The sequence below is a fragment of the Theobroma umbraticum genome, unplaced genomic scaffold (genome assembly GCF_002168275.2).
Source record: "Theobroma umbraticum cultivar Fairchild unplaced genomic scaffold, ASM216827v3 scaffold_95.0, whole genome shotgun sequence".
In the NCBI taxonomy this organism is placed as follows: domain Eukaryota; kingdom Viridiplantae; phylum Streptophyta; class Magnoliopsida; order Malvales; family Malvaceae; genus Theobroma; species Theobroma umbraticum.
The window spans coordinates 9,461,811-9,483,594 of NW_018397257.1; the positions used below are offsets into that span (position 1 = coordinate 9,461,811).

The following is a 21,784-nucleotide window of genomic DNA, read 5'->3' on the forward strand; positions in this document are numbered from 1 at the left end:
ATGATCAAGGCCTTCACATCACTGCCCCCTCTCACTCAGACAACCAATACTGAATTCATATTGAAAAGAGAGAGATTTTAAGTATCAACAATTCTGGTGATGAAAAATATATAAACTTCAATTCAAAAATGGACTAGAAGAAATATGAAAAATATCTCTATCACTGTCATCGGAAATTGATTAATAATTCCTTTTTTATTTTAACTGAATAAAAATAATACATATTATATATATAGCAACAATCTTTAAATTCACTATCTTTATCCCATTTAGACCTAAATCATGCCTATTAAAATTGATATTCTTTAACCTATGGAACCAAATCCAATAATTTTATCCTAATTTAAGATTTGATATAAAAGACTATTTCGATAAGGTATAATAATCTAACTATAATTAAACTATCGTAATCAAACTAAAATTTAAAATTATCATAATGAATCTCAACTTTAAACATGAATTCACCAAGTTCTATTTTAAAAAATAATTTTTATTATCAGCATCAATGTATTTATTTACTCTAAATAAAAATATAATAACTTAATTAAATATAATAAAAAAATAAAAAATCATTTAAATTTTATTAAATAATTAAAAAATTTAAATAGTCTAAGAATTTTTTTAATCAGTTAAATATGAAAACAACGAAATAAAAGTTGGATTTATATTTAACTATTTAAAATGATATATAAAATATATTTCCGTTAATTTAATTAATTCTATTCAGTTTTCGTGATATGGGCTTGGGTCCCAATCACCGAAAAAGGCTCGGAAAGACAGGGAACCCGTGATATTGACCCGTCCCGTTTCTCAGATCCGTTGGTTGAGCCATCTCGTTGAGCGCGCTTTCCCTTGAGTCCCGTCACTTGTCCCCCGCGCCTTTCCAGAAACCCAATCGATCCCATTAAGCTAACTAGCGTGGCTTTGCCCACTTCATGTCAAAAAGAAACTCTCTTCCACAGTCTCTCTGATATTTTTCCTTCTTCTTTCAAATCACTTCCATTTTCCCTCTGTTTCCTTTCTTGTCTTTTTTCTACTTTTGCCGTCAAAAATCTCAGCTCTTCCGCATATTCCCCCCAAAATATCTCATTTCGCAACTTGCTTTGGAAATTTTGGAACTTTGGTTTAAGAATCCTTGTAAGACTTTGACACTGAGTCACTGCTCACTACTCTCTTTACATTCACTCAAGTTTCTCTCTCATCTTTCTCGCATTTTTCAGTGCCTCGGAAATTTGTAGATGGCGGCAAACGGTAAAGCCGCAACGGAAAAAGTGCCGGCGGTTGCGAATCCGTTGAGCGAAGAGCCGACGGGAATCGCTTCGAATATCAATTACCACGCGCAGTTCAATCCTCATTTCTCGCCGTTCAAGTTCGAGCCGGAGCAAGCCTTCTTTGCTACAGCCGAGAGTGTTCGCGATCGTCTCATTAAAGTATTTAATGATTCCTTTTTTGTTTTCTGTTTTTTGTATTCATATTCTTTATAAAGTTTTGTTTTTGGCTAATTATGAAACTCTTTGTTTTGATATTTTTTGAAGCAATGGAATGAAACCTTCCTTCACTTTCACAAAGCCGATCCGAAACAAACTTATTACTTATCAATGGAATATCTTCAAGGACGGGCTTTGACTAATGCGATTGGGAATCTCAACATTCAAGATGCTTACGCCGATGCTTTGAATAAGTTAGGACATGAACTCGAAGAGATTGTTGAGCAGGTAATTCCTAAATCGACTTTCTATGGCGCTATTCAGTCATTGATTTTGTTACTTCTTTTTTTTTTTAAGTTAAAAAAAACATTTTAATAGTAATCCTATAGAACAACTAAAAATTTAAAAGTAAAAAGGTTTTTAAATAACAAAATTTCATAATTTATTTTTATATGAAATGATTATGTTCGGATAATCAAAAGAACTATAAAACCTTAACTCCAATTTACAGAAAGGTGATTTCTTTTGTTCTTAGTCCTTTTAATGTGCATTGTATTGAGGACTGCAAAATTTGTAGGAGAAAGATGCTGCACTTGGAAATGGTGGTTTGGGAAGGCTTGCTTCTTGTTTTCTTGATTCCATGGCTACACTAAATTTGCCTGCTTGGGGATACGGTTTAAGGTACAAATATGGGCTTTTCAAGCAGCGGATCACCAAACAAGGACAAGAGGAAATTGCTGAGGATTGGCTTGAGGTTGTTTCAGTTGCACTTCACCTTTATGTTGTAGTAAATATTGCCCAGATTTCCTTGGATTATACACTTATGCTTCTGTTTTGATTGCGAATTTTTGCAGAAGTTTAGTCCTTGGGAAGTTGTTAGGCATGATGTAGTGTTTCCTGTCAGATTCTTTGGTCGTGTTGAGGTTAATCCAGATGGGTTGTAAGTGTTAATTTAAGACTTAATATATATTGTCTGAATGCCATTCTCTACTTTTTCAGTTTTCATAAAATATAGATTACATTGAGTGATGTTTTTCGCTTTAAATGCATTGCAGTCGAAAATGGGTTGGTGGAGAGGTTGTGCAAGCTCTGGCTTATGATGTTCCAATTCCAGGCTACAAGACCAAGAACACAATTAGTCTTCGCCTCTGGGAAGCAAAAGCTTGTGCTGAGGATTTCAATCTGTTTCAGTTTAATGATGGACAATATGAATCTGCTGCGAAACTTCATTCTGGAGCTCAACAGGTGAACTATCGAGATCCCTTAATGAAAGGTGGGCTGGAAAGAAACAGCCTTCATGTTGCAGAGGGAATTAACTCAACTAATTTTGGAAATATAAATTGATTAATTACTTTGTTGGTTTCTGGGTACAGAAAGGATATTATCTCCAAGCTTCTAAGATTTTGTTGATTAATATATATAAGCTTCTGAAAAATTTTTAGGCTACGTTTATGTACGCATCCGACTGCTGTTTTCTTGGAGCTTATTGTCAATGAACTTTTTGCTCTCAGATATGTGCTGTCTTATATCCTGGAGATGCTACTGAAAATGGGAAGCTATTACGTCTGAAACAACAATATTTCCTGTGCAGTTCATCATTACAGGTTAGTTGATACAGTTTTTGTTTCCTTCGTCCTTTACACAGTTTCTGGTTCCTTGATTCTTATATTCCCTTTTCTTTTTCCTGTAAACGGAACTCTTTGGTCCCTGTGTTCTTTCATTACCACCAAGGTCCCTTTTGTAGAATTTACCTTTTGAAAGCTACAGAAAAATTTAAATAATATATCTTAGTGGTCAAAACAGCATGTAAAGATTAGTGCATGCTTTATAGAATTAAAGTATGATCTGTACTCAAGAACCTACTTACAGGTTGAATTTGAAATCAGAGGAAAATGTTGAGGCTTTTCTTGGTCATACTTCCAAGGGTGATTTTTCTGCTCAAATCTGCAAGTATTTTAGTGTGCTATGAACTCTGTAGATGAAGGCAGGGTTATGTTGCTGCAATCAAGAATGCCAACCCAATTTTAGTTGTGCTAGCAATTTTTGCTGAGCTAATTGTCTCAAATTCTTCAATGTCACGGTTCTGAACTTAATTAAAAACAGGGTTTTTAATTTTTCTGCTAGAATTTTTTTATATTGGTTTTAATGTTGGAATTATTACAGGACATCATTCTCAGATTCAAGGAGAGAAGAAGTGGAAAGGGCTTATGGCAATGGTCTGAATTTCCCAGCAAGGTTGCTGTGCAGCTGAATGATACTCATCCTACACTTGCGATTCCTGAGCTGATGCGTTTACTAATGGACAATGAAGGACTTGGGTGGGATGAAGCTTGGGATGTGACAACAAGGTACCTTGTTGTACTTTCTACAATGTTTTATGGCAGCTTCTGTTGCTTTCCGGCACATATTGCCATCAAGGTTTGTTGAAATAACAAGTATTAAATGTCAATAACTGAACCAGGACAATTGCTTATACCAATCACACTGTCCTTCCTGAAGCACTTGAGAAGTGGTCACAACCTCTAATGTGGAAGCTTCTTCCTCGCCACATGGAAATCATAGAGGAAATTGACAAGAGGGTAATTCACTTGCCTTTTCCTTTCTATATGTTTGAGTCTGCATTCTAATCCCAAATTTTATGTGTTTACAGTTTCTTGCAATGATAAATGCCTCCCGTCCTGACCTTGAGCATAAGCTTTCTAGCATGCGCATTTTGGATCATAATCCCCAGAAGCCGGTTGTGAGGATGGCAAACTTATGTGTGGTATCTGCACATACGGTAAGCTATTCTACAAAAACAGTGTAAGGATAAAGTTATTTTTCCAGATCATTAATGCAGCTCTATTTTCTCCCTGAAATCACTGGGTTTCTTAAAATTGTTATTAGAAATTTGAATAGTTATTTCTGCATAGTCATGAACTGCTTCCTGCTACAACAAAAGCCAAGCAATTTATAATTGGACATACATACGCACATATATTTTCTTAAACCTGTATTTTGTGAAAGTGTCAGTAACTGCAATAGCTTTTAAATGCTATTGAGGAATGGTTTTTCCAATAGACCTGTCATTGAGTTGAACTCCTTTTGATTCAATAATACATCTTGCTTTCTCACATGGTACTTATTCATATTTCCTCAAGTCTCTTTATTGTTTGGTCATTTTTCTCCATAGAAAAGAAAAAGAAGAGGAAAAAAAAAACTCTGTTTTTTTCTTCTTTCATGAACCAAAAGTATTTCTGCTTTTGAGCTGTTCAGCGATTTATCAGATGTTCTTCAAAGTAAGTTACGTTGCTGATCTCTTTTCAGGTGAATGGTGTGGCCCAGCTACACAGTGACATCTTAAAGGCTGAGTTATTTGCAGATTATGTCTCTATGTGGCCCACCAAGTTCCAAAATAAGACTAATGGCATTACTCCTCGTCGGTGGCTTTGTTTTTGCAGTCCAGAGCTCAGTAACATAATCACCAAGTGGTTAAAAACTGACCAATGGGTGACCAACCTCAACCTACTTTCCGGTCTTCAAAAAGTATGTATCAAAATATATCTCTGGAGTATGATTTTTTTTTTTAGAACACTGTTCCAGTAATTGCAATTATGTTACACATGAACTTATGCTGCTCCAACAGCTTGCTGATAATGCAGATCTTCAAAATGAATGGGCATCTGCTAAGATGGCTAATAAACAACGTTTGGCACAGTACATATTGCGTGTAGCAGGAGTAAGCATTGACCCAAACAGCTTATTTGACATACAAGTTAAACGTATTCATGAGTACAAAAGACAGCTGCTGAATATTTTGGGTGCAATCTATAGGTACAAGAAGTTAAAGGTATCAAACCATACTGATTCTTCTTGACATTTTGTTTGCCTAATGAAATTTCATTTTATTGCATTCAAACCACTGTAGTGTGGTTATGTTTACGCAATCTACCAAATAAGAAAACATCATCAATTCATCATCCTTGTATCCATGTCACAACTTCTATTTCTATTGGTACATGCATAATTTTTCAATCTGATTGCTATCTCCATATTTATAACTTGTTCACAGATGCATCACAATGAATCAAATTATGCAGCTAAAACAACTTAAGATAAAGCATAATAATGCCAAGCTAATTGCATCCTATATGTAACAAAGCTGCGATATAAGTCAGTTTTATTCATCACATTGAATTATTATTTAATTTTTTGGTTCTTAATGCTTACGTCAACGCATAGTTAATTACCAAATAATGTACATGACAAGTTCTCTTAATTTGAACTTTATATCTTGAAGTGGCAAGATTTATGCACTGAAATTTATTAACTTTTCTGAAACTAATTTATTGTAGGAGATGAGTCCTGAGCAGCGGACGAATACAACTCCCCGCACTGTTATGATTGGAGGGAAAGCATTTGCTACTTATACAAATGCTAAAAGAATAGTCAAATTGGTGAGTGATGTTGGTGAGGTAATCAACAATGATCCTGAAGTCAATAGTTATTTGAAGGTAAATTAATTAGTTTTCACTCTTCATTCAACTTTTGAGGTCTTTTATTGTACGTGGGTGCAATATGTTTATTTCTCTAGCATGTGAAGTCCTTTTTACTTTTTCTGAATCAGAAATCTTTTTACTGCTGCATGCTGTTGTATCTTATGTTTGCAACTTCAAAGATATCATGATTGTTTAAGTCTAAAGCTTCAATAAGGCTTTAGAAGCAATTAATTCTTCTTCACTATTCAAAGTACATATAGGCTGTAATTATAAAAAAAAAAAATTTTATAGGTTGTATGCAGACATTCCTTATACACTGCTCTCTCTTGTTCTTGAATAAGGAATCATAAATCTTTATTTAATTAATTTGCAAACGAAATTAAATAGCTGTTGCCACTGGGAAGAACATTTAGTTATATTTTGAGGTGTTCTTCTTTTATTCCATTTTGTTGGCTTGCTGCTACAAAATAGCATTTTATGTACTTATCTTATTTCAATCTTCTCACTAATGGCAAAATATTTCAGGTGGTATTTGTTCCAAATTATAATGTATCCGTAGCCGAAATGCTTATCCCAGGAAGTGAGCTATCCCAACATATTAGTACTGCAGGCATGGAGGCTAGTGGGACAAGCAACATGAAATTCGCATTAAACGGCTGCCTCATAATAGGAACACTAGATGGTGCCAATGTGGAAATCAGAGAGGAAATTGGGGAGGATAATTTCTTTTTATTTGGTGCAAGAGCAGATGAAGTCCCTAGGTTGCGCAAGGAAAGAGAGAATGGATTGGTATGGATTTTTTGTACATCTCTGTCTATATATGAGTCTGAAGAAGACTGCTATGTAGCCCAATCTTTATGCTAAACACGTTACAGAATCAGTGAACGTATCACTTGCTAAAAATATGCACAGCCTCATGGTATTCAGTATTGTAACCACAAGAAGCTGCTGGCAAAAAAATTTTGAGCTTAGAGTCATCGCTTTGAGCTAGTAATTGCATTTTCTAGCCCTTGTCTGATATTGTTTCTTTCCTATCCAACAGTTCAAACCTGATCCTCGGTTTGAAGAGGCCAAGCAATTCATAAGAAGTGGAGCATTTGGAAGTTATGACTACAACCCACTTCTTGACTCTCTCGAGGGTGACTCAGGTTATGGTCGAGGTGATTATTTCCTGGTTGGTCACGACTTCCCAAGTTACATGGATGCTCAAGCAAGAATAGATGAAGTTTACAAGTAAGATATTGGTGATCATTTTTTTTTCTAAAAATCTAAATGTTGCCAAGTTACATAACCTTTAATATCATGTTCCTGAAATAGTATATGTCATATATCTTTCACCTTCAGGGATAGGAAAAAGTGGCTAAAGATGTCTATACTCAGTACTGCTGGCAGTGGCAAGTTCAGCAGTGATCGGACTATAGCTCAGTATGCTAAGGATATCTGGAACATAGAGGAATGCCGCGTGCCATAGTTCCTACTAGTCTCACTGATCAGGTTTTCAAGTAGTGGAAGCATACAAGGAGAAAGAATAATGGGGTTCGCATTCCAAAATCGTTTGTCTTAAGCAGAGAACAAATAAGCCAGAAGGATGCTCTGGTTCTTGATTTCGTCACAAGTGTAATAAACTAATAACGTTGTGTTGTACTAAATGGCTTTACTGTTGTTTATTTAACAATATTATACATAATCTATATGTATTTTAGTTAAATAATGTCGTATTTTTCAGTCTATTTTTGAGCATTCGACATCGTTTGAAAGTGGTAGTTTAGGGTCGGCAGGTCGTCCCTCAGATTAATAGGAAAATATGACTTTTTGAAAAATCTTACTCTCATAAAAAAAAAAAAAAAGTTAAATGGAAGAAACTTAATATGTTAAAAATTCTTTTCTTTTTTCCTGGGAAATGGACAACTTTCCTTAAATTCTATAAAGCACAAGTCATACCGATTATATAGACACAATTATTTTTGGGTTGGAGTCGACTCAGTGGAACCCGCGACACATGGGCTGGAATTTGACTCCTTCGCACGGGACCGTACTGCGTCGGGACTGTAAATATCTGTTGATAGAAAGTTGGACCTGTCTCGTAGATTATCGCACCGCTCTTCTGATGCAAGAAATTCATTCCTTAAGACTGAAGAGCCCTAAAACTCCATTTTAATTAATTGATATTTTTATTATTTATCTTTTATTCTTAATTTTGATTTTTTTCTTATTCGCATTTACAAAAACCAAAAAATATATATATAAAACTGAAAATTATCATCCATACGAAACCATTCAACCCAAAGCGGTAACCATTCTCATCAGATCAAGACTAATGAGGTTGCGCAAATTTATAGTGATATTTGACAAATGAGTTCACCACATGAACCAGTTTCAAAGCGTAACTACTCCCTAATAAACAAGCAGCATAGGAAACAACGCCAATTATTGAAAGGAGCTCAACATCTGAATTAAAGCAGCATAGATCCTTCACCATCCTCAGGATGAAAAATTAGACCTAGGAGTAACTGATCTTGAAACAGATCTGGAAGTTGGACTTGCACTTCTGCTTCTAGAGTAGCGGTCCGGAGACCCTTCCTGTCTGGAACTCCTAGAGCTTCTCCTAGGTGGTGGAGAAATGCTTCGTGAGTAGCTCCTCCTTGACCTCCTCTCTACAGGCGAAGTGCTACGTGGGTAACTCCTCCTTGAGCTGGTTCTACGTTTGGGGCTCACACTACGAGAATGGCTCCTCCTTGACCCTCTCCTCGGCGTAGGGCTTCGAGAAATGGAACGGTAATGGTGTCGTCTATAGTATCGATCAGCCGGTGAATCATACCTCGAGCAATATGGAGAATAGGACCTGTCATGCCTCCTACCATACCGATCCTCTGGTGAGTAGGAACGATCCCGTCTTCGGTAGTACCGATTGTCAGGTGAGTAGGAAAGATCCCGTCTTCTGTAGTACCGATCATCAGGTGCGTAGGAACGATCCCGTCTTCTGTAGTGCTGATCGTTTGGTGAGTAGGAACGATCCCGCCTTCTGTAATACCGATCATCAGGAGAGTAGGAATGGTCACGTCTTCTATAGTAGCAGTCATCTGGTGATCTGCTGTAAGGGGAGCGAGAACGTGAGTAAGACCTGTGAGGAGGGGAGTAAGATCTGCTCCTACTCCTACCAGATGAATAACGAGGTGACTGACTCCGGCTCCTTGAATAAGGTGAATAGCTAGGGGATCGACGAGAAGAGTTGCTTCGTGATCGATGACGCACTGTATGCACAGAAGAAAACTATCAAACATGATCTAGTTGGCTGGCAGAATATTAGAACTGATTCAGATAACTTAAAACATTTACCAATTACAAAATTAATAGAAAGGAGTCATACCTCGAATGGTTCTCAACCCCAAATACCTTCCTGGAGTAGGGGTTCTCCCCCTCCGCCTCTTAGCCTGCAGTTAACAAAACTCAAAGAATGAGATTGTGCAGTTACCAAGCAGTCCACAAATAAGGGGTGTTGCAAGAGCCTATGGCTGATTTTCCTTATTGTTTCTCTTCTCCCCCAAACAGATATGATAAATTTAAATAAACATAAACAAATAGATCAACATGCAGAATAAATGAAACAGCAAAAGACAACTGCTAAATAAAGAGAGAAATTCAGGGCATACAACCCTAACAGTCTGATACTTGTTGTTGTGTTTGATTTGTTTGGTTAGTTGTAAGACTTTTGAAGTTTGGTGAAGAGCTGCTACACACAGCTAACCTGCTGCCACAAAAACTTCAAGTGGAAAGAAGCAAACAACTTTCAAAGTCATAGAACTGACCATCCATAATTCTTATGCAATTTTAAGCAAGGAGCAGTTTACTAATAACTATCACAGCAGCCATTAATCAAGATGAAACTGAAATTCTCAATTATTTACCTTCTCCACTGTAATAACACGTCCTTCAAGAACAGAGCGGTTCAAATACTTGATACAGCGTTGAGCTTCTCCGTTAGTGGCCATTGTAACAAACCCAAATCCACGAGATTCCCTCGTCCATGGATCAACCACAAGATGGACATCAATCACCTATATATCAAGCTTCTCATTGTAAGAACTCAGAAAGCACATATACATAGCTTTTGACGATACATAAACATTGTTAAATGATATTACATTTGTAGATGATTTTTTTTAACTAAAACTCCGAAACTTAGAACATAAAGATACACAAAATGAAAGTTATACTCATCCATACATTTCCCTCACTAGCAAAATGTTTCTCCAACTCTCTCTTCGTGATGCGAGGTGACAAGCCTGTCACATACAAATTATTCCCAGGATTTTCAACGTCACTTTCAGCACTCCTACCAACCGAAAAATCAAATGGGCAAACAATTATCAGCAATTCAACATCTTAAGACATGAAGCCACAATAAGCAGCAGAAGGGCAGAACCAGAAGAATAAATGATACCTTGATCGGCTCCTTGACCTCGACAAAGATCTTGAGACAGACCTGCTGTACCTCTTGTGGGGTGAAGGAGAATGGGAATACCTTGACCTCCTAGAGTACGACATCTGGAAAAATGAATATAAAACTCAGCTCAGTAACAATTTCCCAACAGTAACCTCCAATTACAGCGTCTCCCCTATAATCTAAATACATAACTAATTCACATTGAAAATTATGTCCAGGGGCTAAAGAAAAGCATTTTCTTTCACTCAAAAGAACAAAATTCACCACATTCTCAAACTGTTGCTCCAAATCTTCAATTTAATCTTTATATACCGATCGATCAGAAATTTACGACCCACGATTGAAAATTTCAAACTATATGATTCACGAATTTATAATCTTTATTATATAGAAAGATGGCAAATTAAACAATTTTTTCTACTTATTAAACATTTAAGTGAATTTTTTTCTTCAAAATTTGTTATTTGAAATACAAGATTGACATAAACTCTATTAAACTCTCCTCTCAGCAACTAAGCTAAGCGATTTTAATTTAAGGCCAAACCGATCCCTCATCTTAAAATCGAAGCCAAATTCAATTTCACCGTAAAAAAATTACATAAAAATCATGAAAAAATATTAACCCGCCACCAGATTTACAGATCGACTTTGGAAAAATTATATAAAAATCGATTAAATGCAAGACAATAAATTAATTATAATCGATAACTTACCTTCAAGAATGGACAGTTAAACGCTGAAGATCGAGTCGTTTAGATCTCTCTCTTTCTCTGGGGCGAAGACTTTGTTTTGTTGCACAGCAGAAGATTTCTTCAGGACGGATTAAAGATAGCCAAAAGTTCATATTATTAAAAATATAGTAAGGGGCCCTGACAGAAGTTTCTGGAGATTCGGACGTGAGGAGTGCATTAAAATCCGGTTGAATTCTTCACTTCAAGCCCGTGGGCCGTGGAATTTTGGTCATTTTCACGGGCTTCCTTAAAGTTACGCGTGTAGACTTTGATGGTATGGGAGGATATAATTGATGAGCCGGCAAAGAGTGAAGTGACAAAAAAGGCCTCCATGAATCGACGTGGCTAGTTTTGAATAAACACGTGATCGACTTGGGAGGATCCAACGGACAGAGATGAAGTTAAGATCTCCGCCGTAGATTATGGCCACTTTATTATAAACAAAATAGTGACCTGTAATTGGAATACACGTTTTCGATAACTAATGGTGAATAGTCGAAAGTAGCAAATCTTTGTCAGTTTAACTACTCTTTTGACAATTTTTTTGAATATATATATAAAATGCAATTTTTTACGAAAGAGAAAATCGAATTTTTTGAGTAAGGTTAAATTTTTATTAAATTCTAATCCTTTGCTGATACCCAATTTTAACTAAGATCAATAATTATTTTGGTTAAGTCGGCCTATGACTGCCAATTCTATAGTTGTCAACAATCAATTTTATAAAAAAAGCTTAATTTTTAGATAACTTGTGATAAACAATTTCAAAATTTATTTAATTGTTTATTAACATAGAATCTTATGGAGATATTAGATAAAATAAAATATTTTATATTTCATATCAATAAAAAATAAAATAATTATTAAAATTATAAATAATTGTTTTTGTTTATTTAATAGATGCATGGGTGGAGCGTCCTTTTGTAATGGAAGGGGTATAGTTTTTTTAAAAATTTTAAATTTTTTTTATATTATATATTTTTAATTAAATAATTAATATAATGAAAAAACAATAAAATAATTTTATAAGTTTCATTTAAATTTACTTAATTTTTTAAAAAATTTTCATCTATCTTTTTCTCTCTTCTTTTCTGTTATTATATTATAAAATTATAAAGAAATAAAATTTTTATTTATATTTATTTATTTTTTTATTTATGATTTGACTCGTTAAATCTTTATATATAAATAATTTTATATGGTTATTGATAGTGGTGGTTTATTTTATTATGATTTATGATGTTTGTAGATTTTATTATGGTTTATAGATATTATTATTTTATTGAAAATTATTTTTATAATAATTTGTTTTAAATTTGAATAATGATATTTTATTTTATCTATAATTGTATATATTTTAATTTATTTAAATTTATTATGTTTAAAATTTTAATAACATAATAGTTTAAAATAAGTTATAAATCATGTTATATAAAATTTTAGCGAACTTGTTTAATAAATATATTAGATCTATCATATTCTGTTATATATTTAATAATTTTATTTATATTCACATTTAGGATATTGATATATTTAATTAATCATATTGTATTCATATTTATTTATATAACTATTAATAGTTTATATTTATATAATAATAATAATATTATTATTATTATTTTTAAAGTTAAAGTTTTGAGTAAAATATAGTTAATAGGATGAAATTCTCAAAAATAATTTGGTTAGAGGGGCTGTCGTATGTAATGCTTGTTCACCTAACCCTAAAAGATCAAAGATTCGGTTGAATGGGCCGGTTTGAGATAATTTCTGGGCTGTATGGGCCGATTTTGTGTTTTCAGAACGATGACTAGTCAATATTTGGGCCCTCACGTGGGTCTGTATTGTAGAACAGAAGCCCAGGTTTAAGCTCAGAATCACGTCAACAGTCCAAATGCTGGTTTATTCGCGATTCACTCTCCTTGCATAATTCGAATTGGTACCAGCCGAACAAGCCCCAGGCTCTGCTAAATGCACGGTAGCACTCAGAAAATTGTACTTTCAACGTCACTCAAAACCCGCGAAAAAGCTTTCGAATCGAAACCAGAAACCAAACCGCCACACAAAACGGTTAATTCCTGGAACATCACGGTACAGGCGAATGAAACCGATCCAAGCAGCAAACGGATTCAGTTTCCGAGTCGGATTCTCCGGCCACAGCGGCCACCTCAGAGTCGAGCCTCTCTACACCGAGGAGCGTGATAACCCTATCAAAACTCTCCCCGACTTTGTTCTCGTAAGTATTTTTGTTTTTTTTCCGCTTTCACTTTAATCATATGCAAACAGTTAACTACTGTTTGTTTTTACATTTCGTGCCTTTCTTTTTTTGTCGAAAAGGTTTAGGTTCAGAGTTGCTTTGCCGTTGTTTAGGGTTTTGTAGTAACTTAGTTTCTTGTATATTTCTTTGTGCTTCAGCCACCTGCATTTCCCAGGGAAACACCGGAATCGATCAAGGAACATATAAAGGAGAAATATCTTTTGCCAAGATTGGACGATGATGCCTTTTCTCCAGAAAAAGCTGGAAGGCAATGGGATTTTGACTGGTTTGAAAGGGCAAAAATACCATTGGAGCCATCATTGCCAAGAACTGTTATGGTTCCAGTCTGGGAGTTACCCTTCAGACGGTGCAAAGGGGGATCAGTTGAAGGAAAGTGGGAACCTAATTCATTGCAGGTGTGATTTGCAATGGCTTCTATTGTCTTTTGTATGTATTCCTTCGGAAAAGGAAATCAAAGAAAAGCTTATCATAAACTTTTTGTTATTTTCTCCTATCTTTGTTTTGACATTGTCCAGAGAATAGGAATTTTCTTTTCCCCTGGTATTTCTATTTATTTATTTTTTGATAAGTAGAATTATAATCTTATATTGGTTAGGTGGATGTGTCAGAACTAATAGTTGGGGGTCAAGCTTCTGGTTCTTTTCCACACACGGTTGGTGGTGCTGCCAAGGATTTTGTAAGAGGAAGCATTAATAAACGCCCTTTTCGTCCAGGAGGCTTGGAGGATCAATCTGTAGAGAGGATTCTTCCGGATGGTGCATGTAATGGTGAGTGGGTTAGTGAGGTGCTAAATGGTGGTCCTGTTCAAACAATTCCTCCAGGCTTTAAGCAAGGATTAAACCTTGGTGATCTTGCGGTAATCTTCTTAATACATTATTGAACTTGGAAAAAATTTTCTTTTAAATCATAAGGTCTTTGTACTTTTGTTTGTTCCTAATTCTTTTACATTTCCAATTTTGAAGGCACATCCTTGCTTATGGAATGTTTACAAGGACCGAACTTCACTCAATAACACATCAGTTGAAAAGGTGGTCAGTGTTTTGGATTGCTGGGTTATATTCCTGTTGAAACTACTGCCAATCTATTAGTTATTGGACTTTGCATTAGGTACATATTGTCTAGACGGAATGAACTTGAACCTGGTAATATCATGAAAAATGTATAAATATCATTTATCTATTGTCACATGCCTCATATTTAATTTGTGCCTTCCATATTCATGGTGGTTGCAGAGTGAGTTGTCTGTACAATTTGACGACTTGTTCAAGAAAGCTTGGGAAGAGGATGTTGCAGAATTTGAGAAAGATGGTATGCATGACTAGCACCGTGTTCTCTTCATTTATGCATCTGCTTGTAAAGTTGTGATCTCATGGGCAAAAAAGTATGAAGTACTTGAAGAGCTTCGCCTTAATTTTGTTTGGCTGACAAAAAATAAATTGTATCTATGCATGGTTGAGATTCTGAGAATAGTTAGCATTAGAGATGTGCGAATGCATTTCTGTTTTCTTTTTTTTTTGGGGTGGGGTGGGGGAGGAAGAGCATGATAGTGAAGGAGTTTAGGCCTTTTTGGGCTCTTGTAAACTGACTTGCAGTGTATCAGGTTGTTCTTGATCTTGATAAGATTGTAGAGGTTGGTGCTTGCTAAAATTTTATAACCTGTTTTTAATTATTTAGTGGATTATATTGTAAAGACTTGAAACCCAATAGGCAAGAGGTTGAAGAAAAAAATTATATATGTTATGATGAAAGAACTTTTGTATTTGTTTTCTAGATCCCTGCTTATATCTTGGCTTCATTGGGTAATTATGGATGGTTTTTGTATTTGGGATAACAGTAAGTCGCATGTGTTTGGAAACTTTCCTGTGGATCTTTTTAACAGTTGGGTACAATATTCAAAGCTACCTTGGAGAAAAACTGCTGATCTTAAGTAGTCTGTATCTACCCTGCTAAAGATTGACCTTTCTCTACATTGAGCACGTGTCTTTGCACCCTTAGAAGACAGGTCAAAAATTGAAAGCTTGCTTTGTTCATGTAAGAAATGCCAGGAACACTTATCCCATGAAAGAACATTTAACTTCTATTGTACTCATCTTATAACATGGTTTGCAAGCTAGGGTCTGGGAAAAGTTTGTTTGACTGACATTTTTTGTTTTTTCCCCCCTCTTATTTGTTCATTTAATCCATTGGTTTTGTTGCTGATGCAATGCGTATAAAAGGGCATTCAACAGAATCAGATTCTGTTAAGTCAGAAGCTGAGGCAAACCAGGCTGATGTTCTCAACAGTCTTGATACTGGATCATCTGCTTTGGATGAGATTTTATCAGTTGAAGCAGAAAGATTAGATGAGAAAAGTGATGGGGGTGGTCAGCAACAAAAGGAGGTAAAGTAATTGAAAAATAAACTGCAGTTTACAACAATTTGTCACATCTGGAACACTCTCCTACCTGTGCAGTCTGTTTGTATTATTATTCCCTTTTGGTAATGATTTTGGTTATTGAGACCATTTATTGGCAGGCTTGGGCTGTTAGTGGAGGTAGCGAAGGGATTGCTGATCACTTTTACGAACTAGTTCCTGACATGGCAATTGAATATCCTTTTGAATTGGATACATTCCAGAAGGAGGTATCTGCCGTGCAAATTTTGTTCTATAATTTGAATGCAATAGATTTATCATGGTTAGGGTAGAAAATGACATTGACTTCTGAAAGTAACTTTGGCCGGGGAAATGAAACCTCATTGATCCTTTAGTCCTTTAAGGGAAATGGATTCTTTTACATGATTCAAATTCTCCTAAGCTTCTGCATTTTAGTGGAAGCCTGACTGGTAAAGTGATATTCAAAATATATTTCTTTGTCAATGTCATCCGTTTGGTTTTCTTATTGCTCAAGCTTGTAAAACTCTCAAAGTGTCATTGATCTCTATTAGACTTTTCTCCCCGTGTACTAAAACATTGAGCAGTGCAATTTTACTTGATTGGATTCATTTTTGTTTTGCCATTTTGTATGAGCTTGATAGTTCTTTGTTTTGTTTAACTTAAATTGTCTCTTGAGCTGAATACAATTTGGGTATCATAAATGCTTCAAGGAAATCCTGCTTTTTTGGAGTTCCTATTAGCACACAGGGATTATGTAATGGCCTTAGGTTTACCCACTTCTAAATCCTTTGTATGGGTTGCTTTTATTGCTTTTCCTTTGATGACTTGCAGTCTGTTTTGCTTGAAGGGTAATTCTTAATCTTATGTAACACTGTGCTTACATAAGCCTTTTGTTTATTGTGATGATTCCAGGCTATTTATTATTTGGAAAAGGGGGAGTCTGTTTTTGTGGCGGCTCATACATCTGCTGGAAAAACAGTTGTTGCGGAATATGCATTTGCTTTGGCGTCAAAAGTATGATAATCAAAATTATAGACATTGTTTTGTTTCCATTAGTAGTAGATGTGTTGAATCCTTTACATTGGTTAAGAACTAGAGGCCATATCTTTTTGATTTCCATAATTTCTGAAGTTCTCTGGCAAATTTGATTTAGTTTCAAGATTTTTGATGATGCTTTTATGTCATGCAGCATTGCACTAGAGCTGTGTATACAGCTCCAATTAAAACAATCAGCAATCAGAAGTATAGAGATTTCTGTGGGAAATTTGATGTTGGTCTTCTCACTGGTGATGTTAGTTTGAGGCCCGAGGCTTCTTGTCTCATAATGACGACTGAAATATTAAGGTCAATGCTTTATCGGGGTGCGGATATTATTCGCGATATTGAATGGGTAAATTAGGGGATTGTTTTATGTGGCATCCCTTTAAATTGTTATTTCATTACTTCTTTTGTTGCTCAATGCTTTGTTCTTTTTTGTAATTTATAATTATAAAAGCTAATGAGTTCTTAATGTTGCTTTTTGTTTGACTATATGGATATAGGTTATATTTGATGAGGTGCACTACGTGAATGATGTTGAAAGAGGCGTGGTTTGGGAAGAGGTCATAATCATGCTTCCAAAACATATTAACATCATCCTCCTTTCAGCCACGGTACTTTCTTCTCTAGCATTAGAGTTCCTTTATCAGCTTAGGGTGTGTTTGATAAACCATTAAAAGTTGTCAAACCATTGAAAATTAATATTTTCAGTGATTTATATTTTTCAATGAGTTTGATAATTTAATTTTAAAAACCACTTAATGAAAGATTTTCAATGAAAAATGTTGAAAATCTTATGTAGATAAAAGCTACTTGATGTATTAAGTCAAATTTATGTAAGAAAAAAAGTGTTATTTAATTACATTATTCTTATATTCTTTCCTTTTTTAACTATTATCAATACAAAATACTTATAGAATCATATTTCTCTTTATAAAGATTCGATAAACATTTTACTCAACATTTAATTTTCATCAACATACCAAACTATTAGCTCAATTAGAATGAATAATCCAAGGGAGGGGGGGGCGTTGTTAAATTGGATTTCCAAGATCTTCTTCACATAATAAACTTCAAAAGAAATATACAACATGTAAAGATGATTAACAATTCACTAAATATCTAATTGAAAGTAGATGCGAAAGATAAAGAGTGAAGTGTATACGTTTTGAAGTCTAAGGTATAATCTCCTTTTCTCTCAAGGATTTGAGTGTTTGTGAATGTACAAAGCAAGAAGACCTCTAATTGGTGGATACTGCTTGGTGAATGCAAGTTTGCAAAGTGACAATGTCAAAGATGATTACAAAGAATAGGAACAAAAACTCAAATGGATTTAAGATCACGTGAAGGCTAGGAAAAGTCTAAAAGAATGAAATAAATGCTTGCCCTCAACCCTTTTTCTTGTTTATTCTATTCTTTTTCTTCATATATGACCCAAAGATGGTGTACTTATACTTAGAAAGCCTTTTGGAGTTGTTGGGTAGCATTAAATGCAAAAAGAGCTGTTGCTTTGTTGAAAATCTGCATACTTTACTTCCAACAGATAATTTTGGAATCGATCCCAATATGAGGGATCAATCCTGCCTTTATTTGTTGCATAAAAATTTGAATTTTGTGAGGTGGGGATTGATCCCTCAAAGGATGGGATTGATCCATAGTAGGTAGTAAGGGATCTTTTAGACTCTTTCTCAAAGGGATTGATCTCTTGACCCTTGGGATCGATCCTTGTAGCTTCTCATTTAAAAGAAAATTCTAATTTGAACCTTTTTTTTTGTTTCAAAGCAATTTTGTTATTTCAAAACACCTTAAATACTTGATAAAAATATCAGTTTTAATCGTCAAGTAATTTAAGATTTTGAATTTTTCTTAAGCTTAAAAGAAATTATTTAAGGATTTTGAATGCGAAGAATTTAAGATAAAGTCTATTTAAGCAATTTGAACCGTTTGCACCTTTGCTTCTGGGATTCCCTATTGTAAATGGTGGGGGATAGAAAATTGGGTAAATGGGAGAAGCACCCTCTATTACTTTGCTTTATGAAACCAGATACAATTGGTGATGAACATTGGCAATAGAGTATATTCTTGATTGTTTCCATTTTGTGAATGTCACTTTTGAAAATTAACAATTAAAACAATCATTCTTGAGTTATGCTATTCAGTTCTTTAATCCATTGTTTGTGTAAAAAATCATAGCTTTCTGTGTTGCTCTTTATACCGTCTTCACATGGTTGACACATATAGTGCACTATATTCTACAGGTTCCGAATACAATTGAATTTGCTGATTGGATTGGTCGGACAAAGCAAAAAAAAATTCGTGTCACTGGGTAAGTAGTAAGCCTCTGCTTGTGGTTGAAGCTAGATTCTCAGCTGTCTAAGTAGTTTTTAGTCTTTTGAAACTATTGATATTTTCTTGAATACCTTTCCCTCCTGCCTTTATTGTTTCTTTTTTTGCCGAAATCTTTTAACCGTTGCAGAGAAGATTTGTGATCTTTTTTGGGTGAACTTATTGACACTACTATCATGTTTCACTGTAAATTCCGTTTTCAGGACGACAAAAAGACCAGTCCCACTGGAGCATTGCCTGTTTTATTCTGGAGAACTTTACAAAATATGTGAAAGTGAAACTTTTATATCATTGGGACTAAAGGCTGCTAAAGATGCATACAAGAAAAAGAATTCCAATGCAATTAGTGGCGGTACTGGTTCATATACTGGTTCTTCTGCAGTTCATGATGGGGCTCGAGGTCAGAAACGTGAAATTTCTAACCGAGGGAAACAAAATAAGCATTCTGGTCCGCAAAATTTGGGGAACTATTCTGGGACAGGTTGGGGGAATCAAGGCAGTGGAGGTGGCCAGAATAGTTGGGGATCTAGGAGATCAACATGGTTGATGCTTATTGACAAGCTCTCAAAGCAGTCACTATTGCCTGTAAGTTACGCTACACTATCTTGTTTGAACATGTTCTGTAAATGTGCAGCTTGTTTGGTTTAGGTTGTAGTTGAAAATTATGCCAACAATCACTTTTCAGTTGGTTTCTTTCTATCTCCTATCTTGTATGTTGTTTAAAAATGGGATTGTCTTTTTTAATCAAACACTGCTACAAAACTTGTGATGTTCACTGCATTGCCATCCAGTTTGGTCCATTGTGTCTTTGTTTTCTTTACCTTGGTGACTGTTTTAAGTGGATATTTACATTCTGGTGATGAAGGGTGAGAAACAATTTATGATCATTCTTAATCAACACACTTTTGCATTGCCAATTTAACTGGGACCGTGTGAATTTATTTCCTAAATGCCTTCATTAGTTATCATATTTAATTAAAAATATGAGAATAGAACCACCAAATGTTTCTTTTTCCCTCATTTTAACCTTTTCTTTCCTTGTTAGCTTGAAAACTTTTGCGATTGATCATTGTGTAGGTGGTTATATTTGGTTTCTCAAAGAACCAATGTGATAAATCAGCTGACAGCATCTCCGGGACTGACCTCACTAGTAGTTCAGAGAAAAGTGAGATCCGTGTTTTTTGTGATAAAGCTTTTTCACGGCTGAAGGGATCTGATCGCAATTTACCGCAGGTTTCATCTTCTACATATTTAATTTAAAATTTGTATAAATCGTTTTATTTCAGAAGTTGTAATTTGATTGTGATGTACAGGTTGTCAGAGTTCAGAACCTTCTTTGCAGAGGAATTGGTGTGCATCATGCAGGTTTGCTTCCAATTGTGAAGGAAGTTGTTGAAATGCTCTTCTGTCGAGGTGTGATTAAGGTAAAAAGTGTTCAATTGATGGACTGGTTTTATGCAGTGTGACATCTACATTTGATTGTTTGGGCTTTTAAAACGATTCTGCAGTTTGTGGCTATCAAAAACTGTCTAGAAATCCATCTTAGTTTGGTTCTATTGGGATTGTTTTAGCATGCATTTTACTTTGTTTTGGACAGTTTAGATGGTCTTTGATTAGTTATTGCTTCTCGTTATTTGTGTTGTAGGTTTTGTTTTCAACGGAGACATTTGCAATGGGTGTTAATGCTCCAGCCAGAACGGTGAGTGATGTTGATGTTGTTGCTAATAATGGAAATATATTGGTGCAAACCAGGATCACAGTTACATATTTCCGAGCCTGGAGTGCCTTCTTGGGTTGCTTAATTGGATTGACTCAAGACCAAGATTGTCTATTCTGCTTCAACTGACCTTTTGGATGGAATATGGCATATATGAGCCTACATATTGTTATTTTGCTCAAGATGTCTTCTCTTTTGCGTGCCAATGTTTGAAGTATTAAGGATTGGCAAATGCTAGATGGTGCTTTTATGCAAGTTAGAATGTTTTGTTATAGAAGCATATAATGTTAACAGCTATGCACTTTGTTAAACTTATATGGTTTCTTTCTTAAATCTGATTTTAACTTGCATTAAGATTTTTTGCAGGTTGTCTTTGATACATTAAGGAAGTTTGATGGCAAGGAATTTAGACAGGTACTCCCTGGGGAATACACTCAAATGGCAGGTCGTGCTGGCAGAAGAGGACTTGATAAAACTGGTACAGTTATTGTGATGTGCCGTGATGAAATCCCAGAAGAGAGGGATTTGAAACATGTTATAACTGGAACTCCAACTAAGCTTGAATCTCAGTTCCGATTGACATACATTATGATCCTGCATCTTCTTCGTGTGGAAGAACTGAAGGTGCTTTCTGGTTTTTGGAGGGGATAGGAGCTGTTTATCCCCTGCTATTAAACAATTTTAACATCCCAATATCTGGAAATTTGTGATGTTGCTTATTCTGCACCATTTGGCATATCATGACTGTTTAATTTTTACTGTGCATGGATAAGAGATCTTTTTCTAATAGAGGATGTTAGACATCTCTGATTTTTTGTCATGCTGCATGGTCTCTGGTATAATATGGTTTAGTTAGTGAATTTCTCTTTTTTCTTCTGTCAATCAGGCTGATTAATTTCAACCCATTGAGCACTCTATTTAATCTTTCTGCATGTTTGGGTTCTTTTTTTCTTT

The 21,784-nt window shown here is 35.1% G+C and overlaps 3 protein-coding genes across 7 annotated transcripts in view; 2 read left to right on the forward strand and 1 right to left on the reverse strand.

Moving 5' to 3' along the window:
• The first annotated feature begins 887 nt into the window (after window positions 1-887).
• On the forward strand, window positions 888-7,635 carry PHS2 (alpha-glucan phosphorylase 2). Its single transcript, XM_021423225.1, has 16 exons — window positions 888-1,137; window positions 1,221-1,430; window positions 1,536-1,715; window positions 2,005-2,181; window positions 2,282-2,367; window positions 2,483-2,672; window positions 2,939-3,031; window positions 3,591-3,775; window positions 3,889-4,006; window positions 4,078-4,206; window positions 4,734-4,952; window positions 5,053-5,256; window positions 5,762-5,920; window positions 6,431-6,694; window positions 6,948-7,138; window positions 7,250-7,635. The coding sequence occupies exons 2-16, from the start codon at window positions 1,239-1,241 to the stop codon at window positions 7,374-7,376; spliced, it is 2,514 nt and encodes an 837-aa protein (XP_021278900.1). The 5' UTR covers window positions 888-1,137; window positions 1,221-1,238; the 3' UTR covers window positions 7,377-7,635.
• A 578-nt stretch (window positions 7,636-8,213) lies between these two features.
• On the reverse strand, window positions 8,214-11,225 carry LOC110412670 (uncharacterized). Of its 5 annotated transcripts, XM_021423266.2 has the most exons (7): window positions 11,063-11,225; window positions 10,347-10,450; window positions 10,130-10,238; window positions 9,811-9,960; window positions 9,273-9,336; window positions 9,027-9,156; window positions 8,214-8,927 (listed from the first exon to the last, which is right to left on the reverse strand). In XM_021423266.2, exons 2-7 carry the CDS (start codon window positions 10,448-10,450, stop codon window positions 8,387-8,389), a joined length of 1,098 nt encoding a protein of 365 aa, XP_021278941.1. In that variant the 5' UTR covers window positions 11,063-11,225; the 3' UTR covers window positions 8,214-8,386. The 5 variants fall into 5 exon arrangements, 2 of the variants coding, with proteins under 2 accessions (XP_021278941.1, XP_021278940.1); XM_021423265.2 differs by having other exon boundaries at window positions 8,214-9,156; window positions 11,063-11,222; XR_002444879.2 differs by lacking the exon at window positions 8,214-8,927 and having other exon boundaries at window positions 9,069-9,156; window positions 9,273-9,665; window positions 11,063-11,222.
• A 1,774-nt stretch (window positions 11,226-12,999) lies between these two features.
• Window positions 13,000-21,784, forward strand: part of LOC110411949 (RNA helicase, ATP-dependent, SK12/DOB1 protein) — a 12,462-nt gene continuing 3,677 nt past the window's right edge. The window contains exons 1-16 of the mRNA XM_089782921.1: window positions 13,000-13,313; window positions 13,493-13,750; window positions 13,951-14,211; window positions 14,318-14,386; window positions 14,588-14,663; window positions 15,572-15,735; window positions 15,870-15,977; window positions 16,642-16,743; window positions 16,919-17,119; window positions 17,271-17,381; window positions 19,026-19,093; window positions 19,317-19,698; window positions 20,191-20,346; window positions 20,427-20,537; window positions 20,759-20,812; window positions 21,197-21,478. Coding sequence (XP_089639047.1) covers window positions 13,179-13,313; window positions 13,493-13,750; window positions 13,951-14,211; window positions 14,318-14,386; window positions 14,588-14,663; window positions 15,572-15,735; window positions 15,870-15,977; window positions 16,642-16,743; window positions 16,919-17,119; window positions 17,271-17,381; window positions 19,026-19,093; window positions 19,317-19,698; window positions 20,191-20,346; window positions 20,427-20,537; window positions 20,759-20,812; window positions 21,197-21,478 — 2,538 coding nt within the window. The 5' untranslated portion in view covers window positions 13,000-13,178. The remainder of the gene's footprint in view (window positions 13,314-13,492; window positions 13,751-13,950; window positions 14,212-14,317; window positions 14,387-14,587; window positions 14,664-15,571; window positions 15,736-15,869; window positions 15,978-16,641; window positions 16,744-16,918; window positions 17,120-17,270; window positions 17,382-19,025; window positions 19,094-19,316; window positions 19,699-20,190; window positions 20,347-20,426; window positions 20,538-20,758; window positions 20,813-21,196; window positions 21,479-21,784) is intronic.

Excerpts from the sequence above, each read along its gene's own strand:
- PHS2 (XM_021423225.1), top strand. The coding sequence starts at position 1,239 with ATGGCGGCAAACGGTAAAGCCGCAACGGAAAAAGTGCCGGCGGTTGCG. Across the intron at positions 1,716-2,004 it reads TCGAAGAGATTGTTGAGCAG|GAGAAAGATGCTGCACTTGG; the intron begins GTAATTCCTAAA and ends CAAAATTTGTAG. Across the intron at positions 5,257-5,761 it reads ATAGGTACAAGAAGTTAAAG|GAGATGAGTCCTGAGCAGCG; the intron begins GTATCAAACCAT and ends AATTTATTGTAG.
- LOC110412670 (XM_021423265.2), bottom strand. The coding sequence starts at position 10,450 with ATGTCGTACTCTAGGAGGTCAAGGTATTCCCATTCTCCTTCACCCCAC. Across the intron at positions 9,961-10,129 it reads ATTTTGCTAGTGAGGGAAAT|GTGATTGATGTCCATCTTGT; the intron begins GTATGGATGAGT and ends CTTGATATATAG. Across the intron at positions 9,337-9,810 it reads GTGTTATTACAGTGGAGAAG|GCTAAGAGGCGGAGGGGGAG; the intron begins GTAAATAATTGA and ends TGTTAACTGCAG.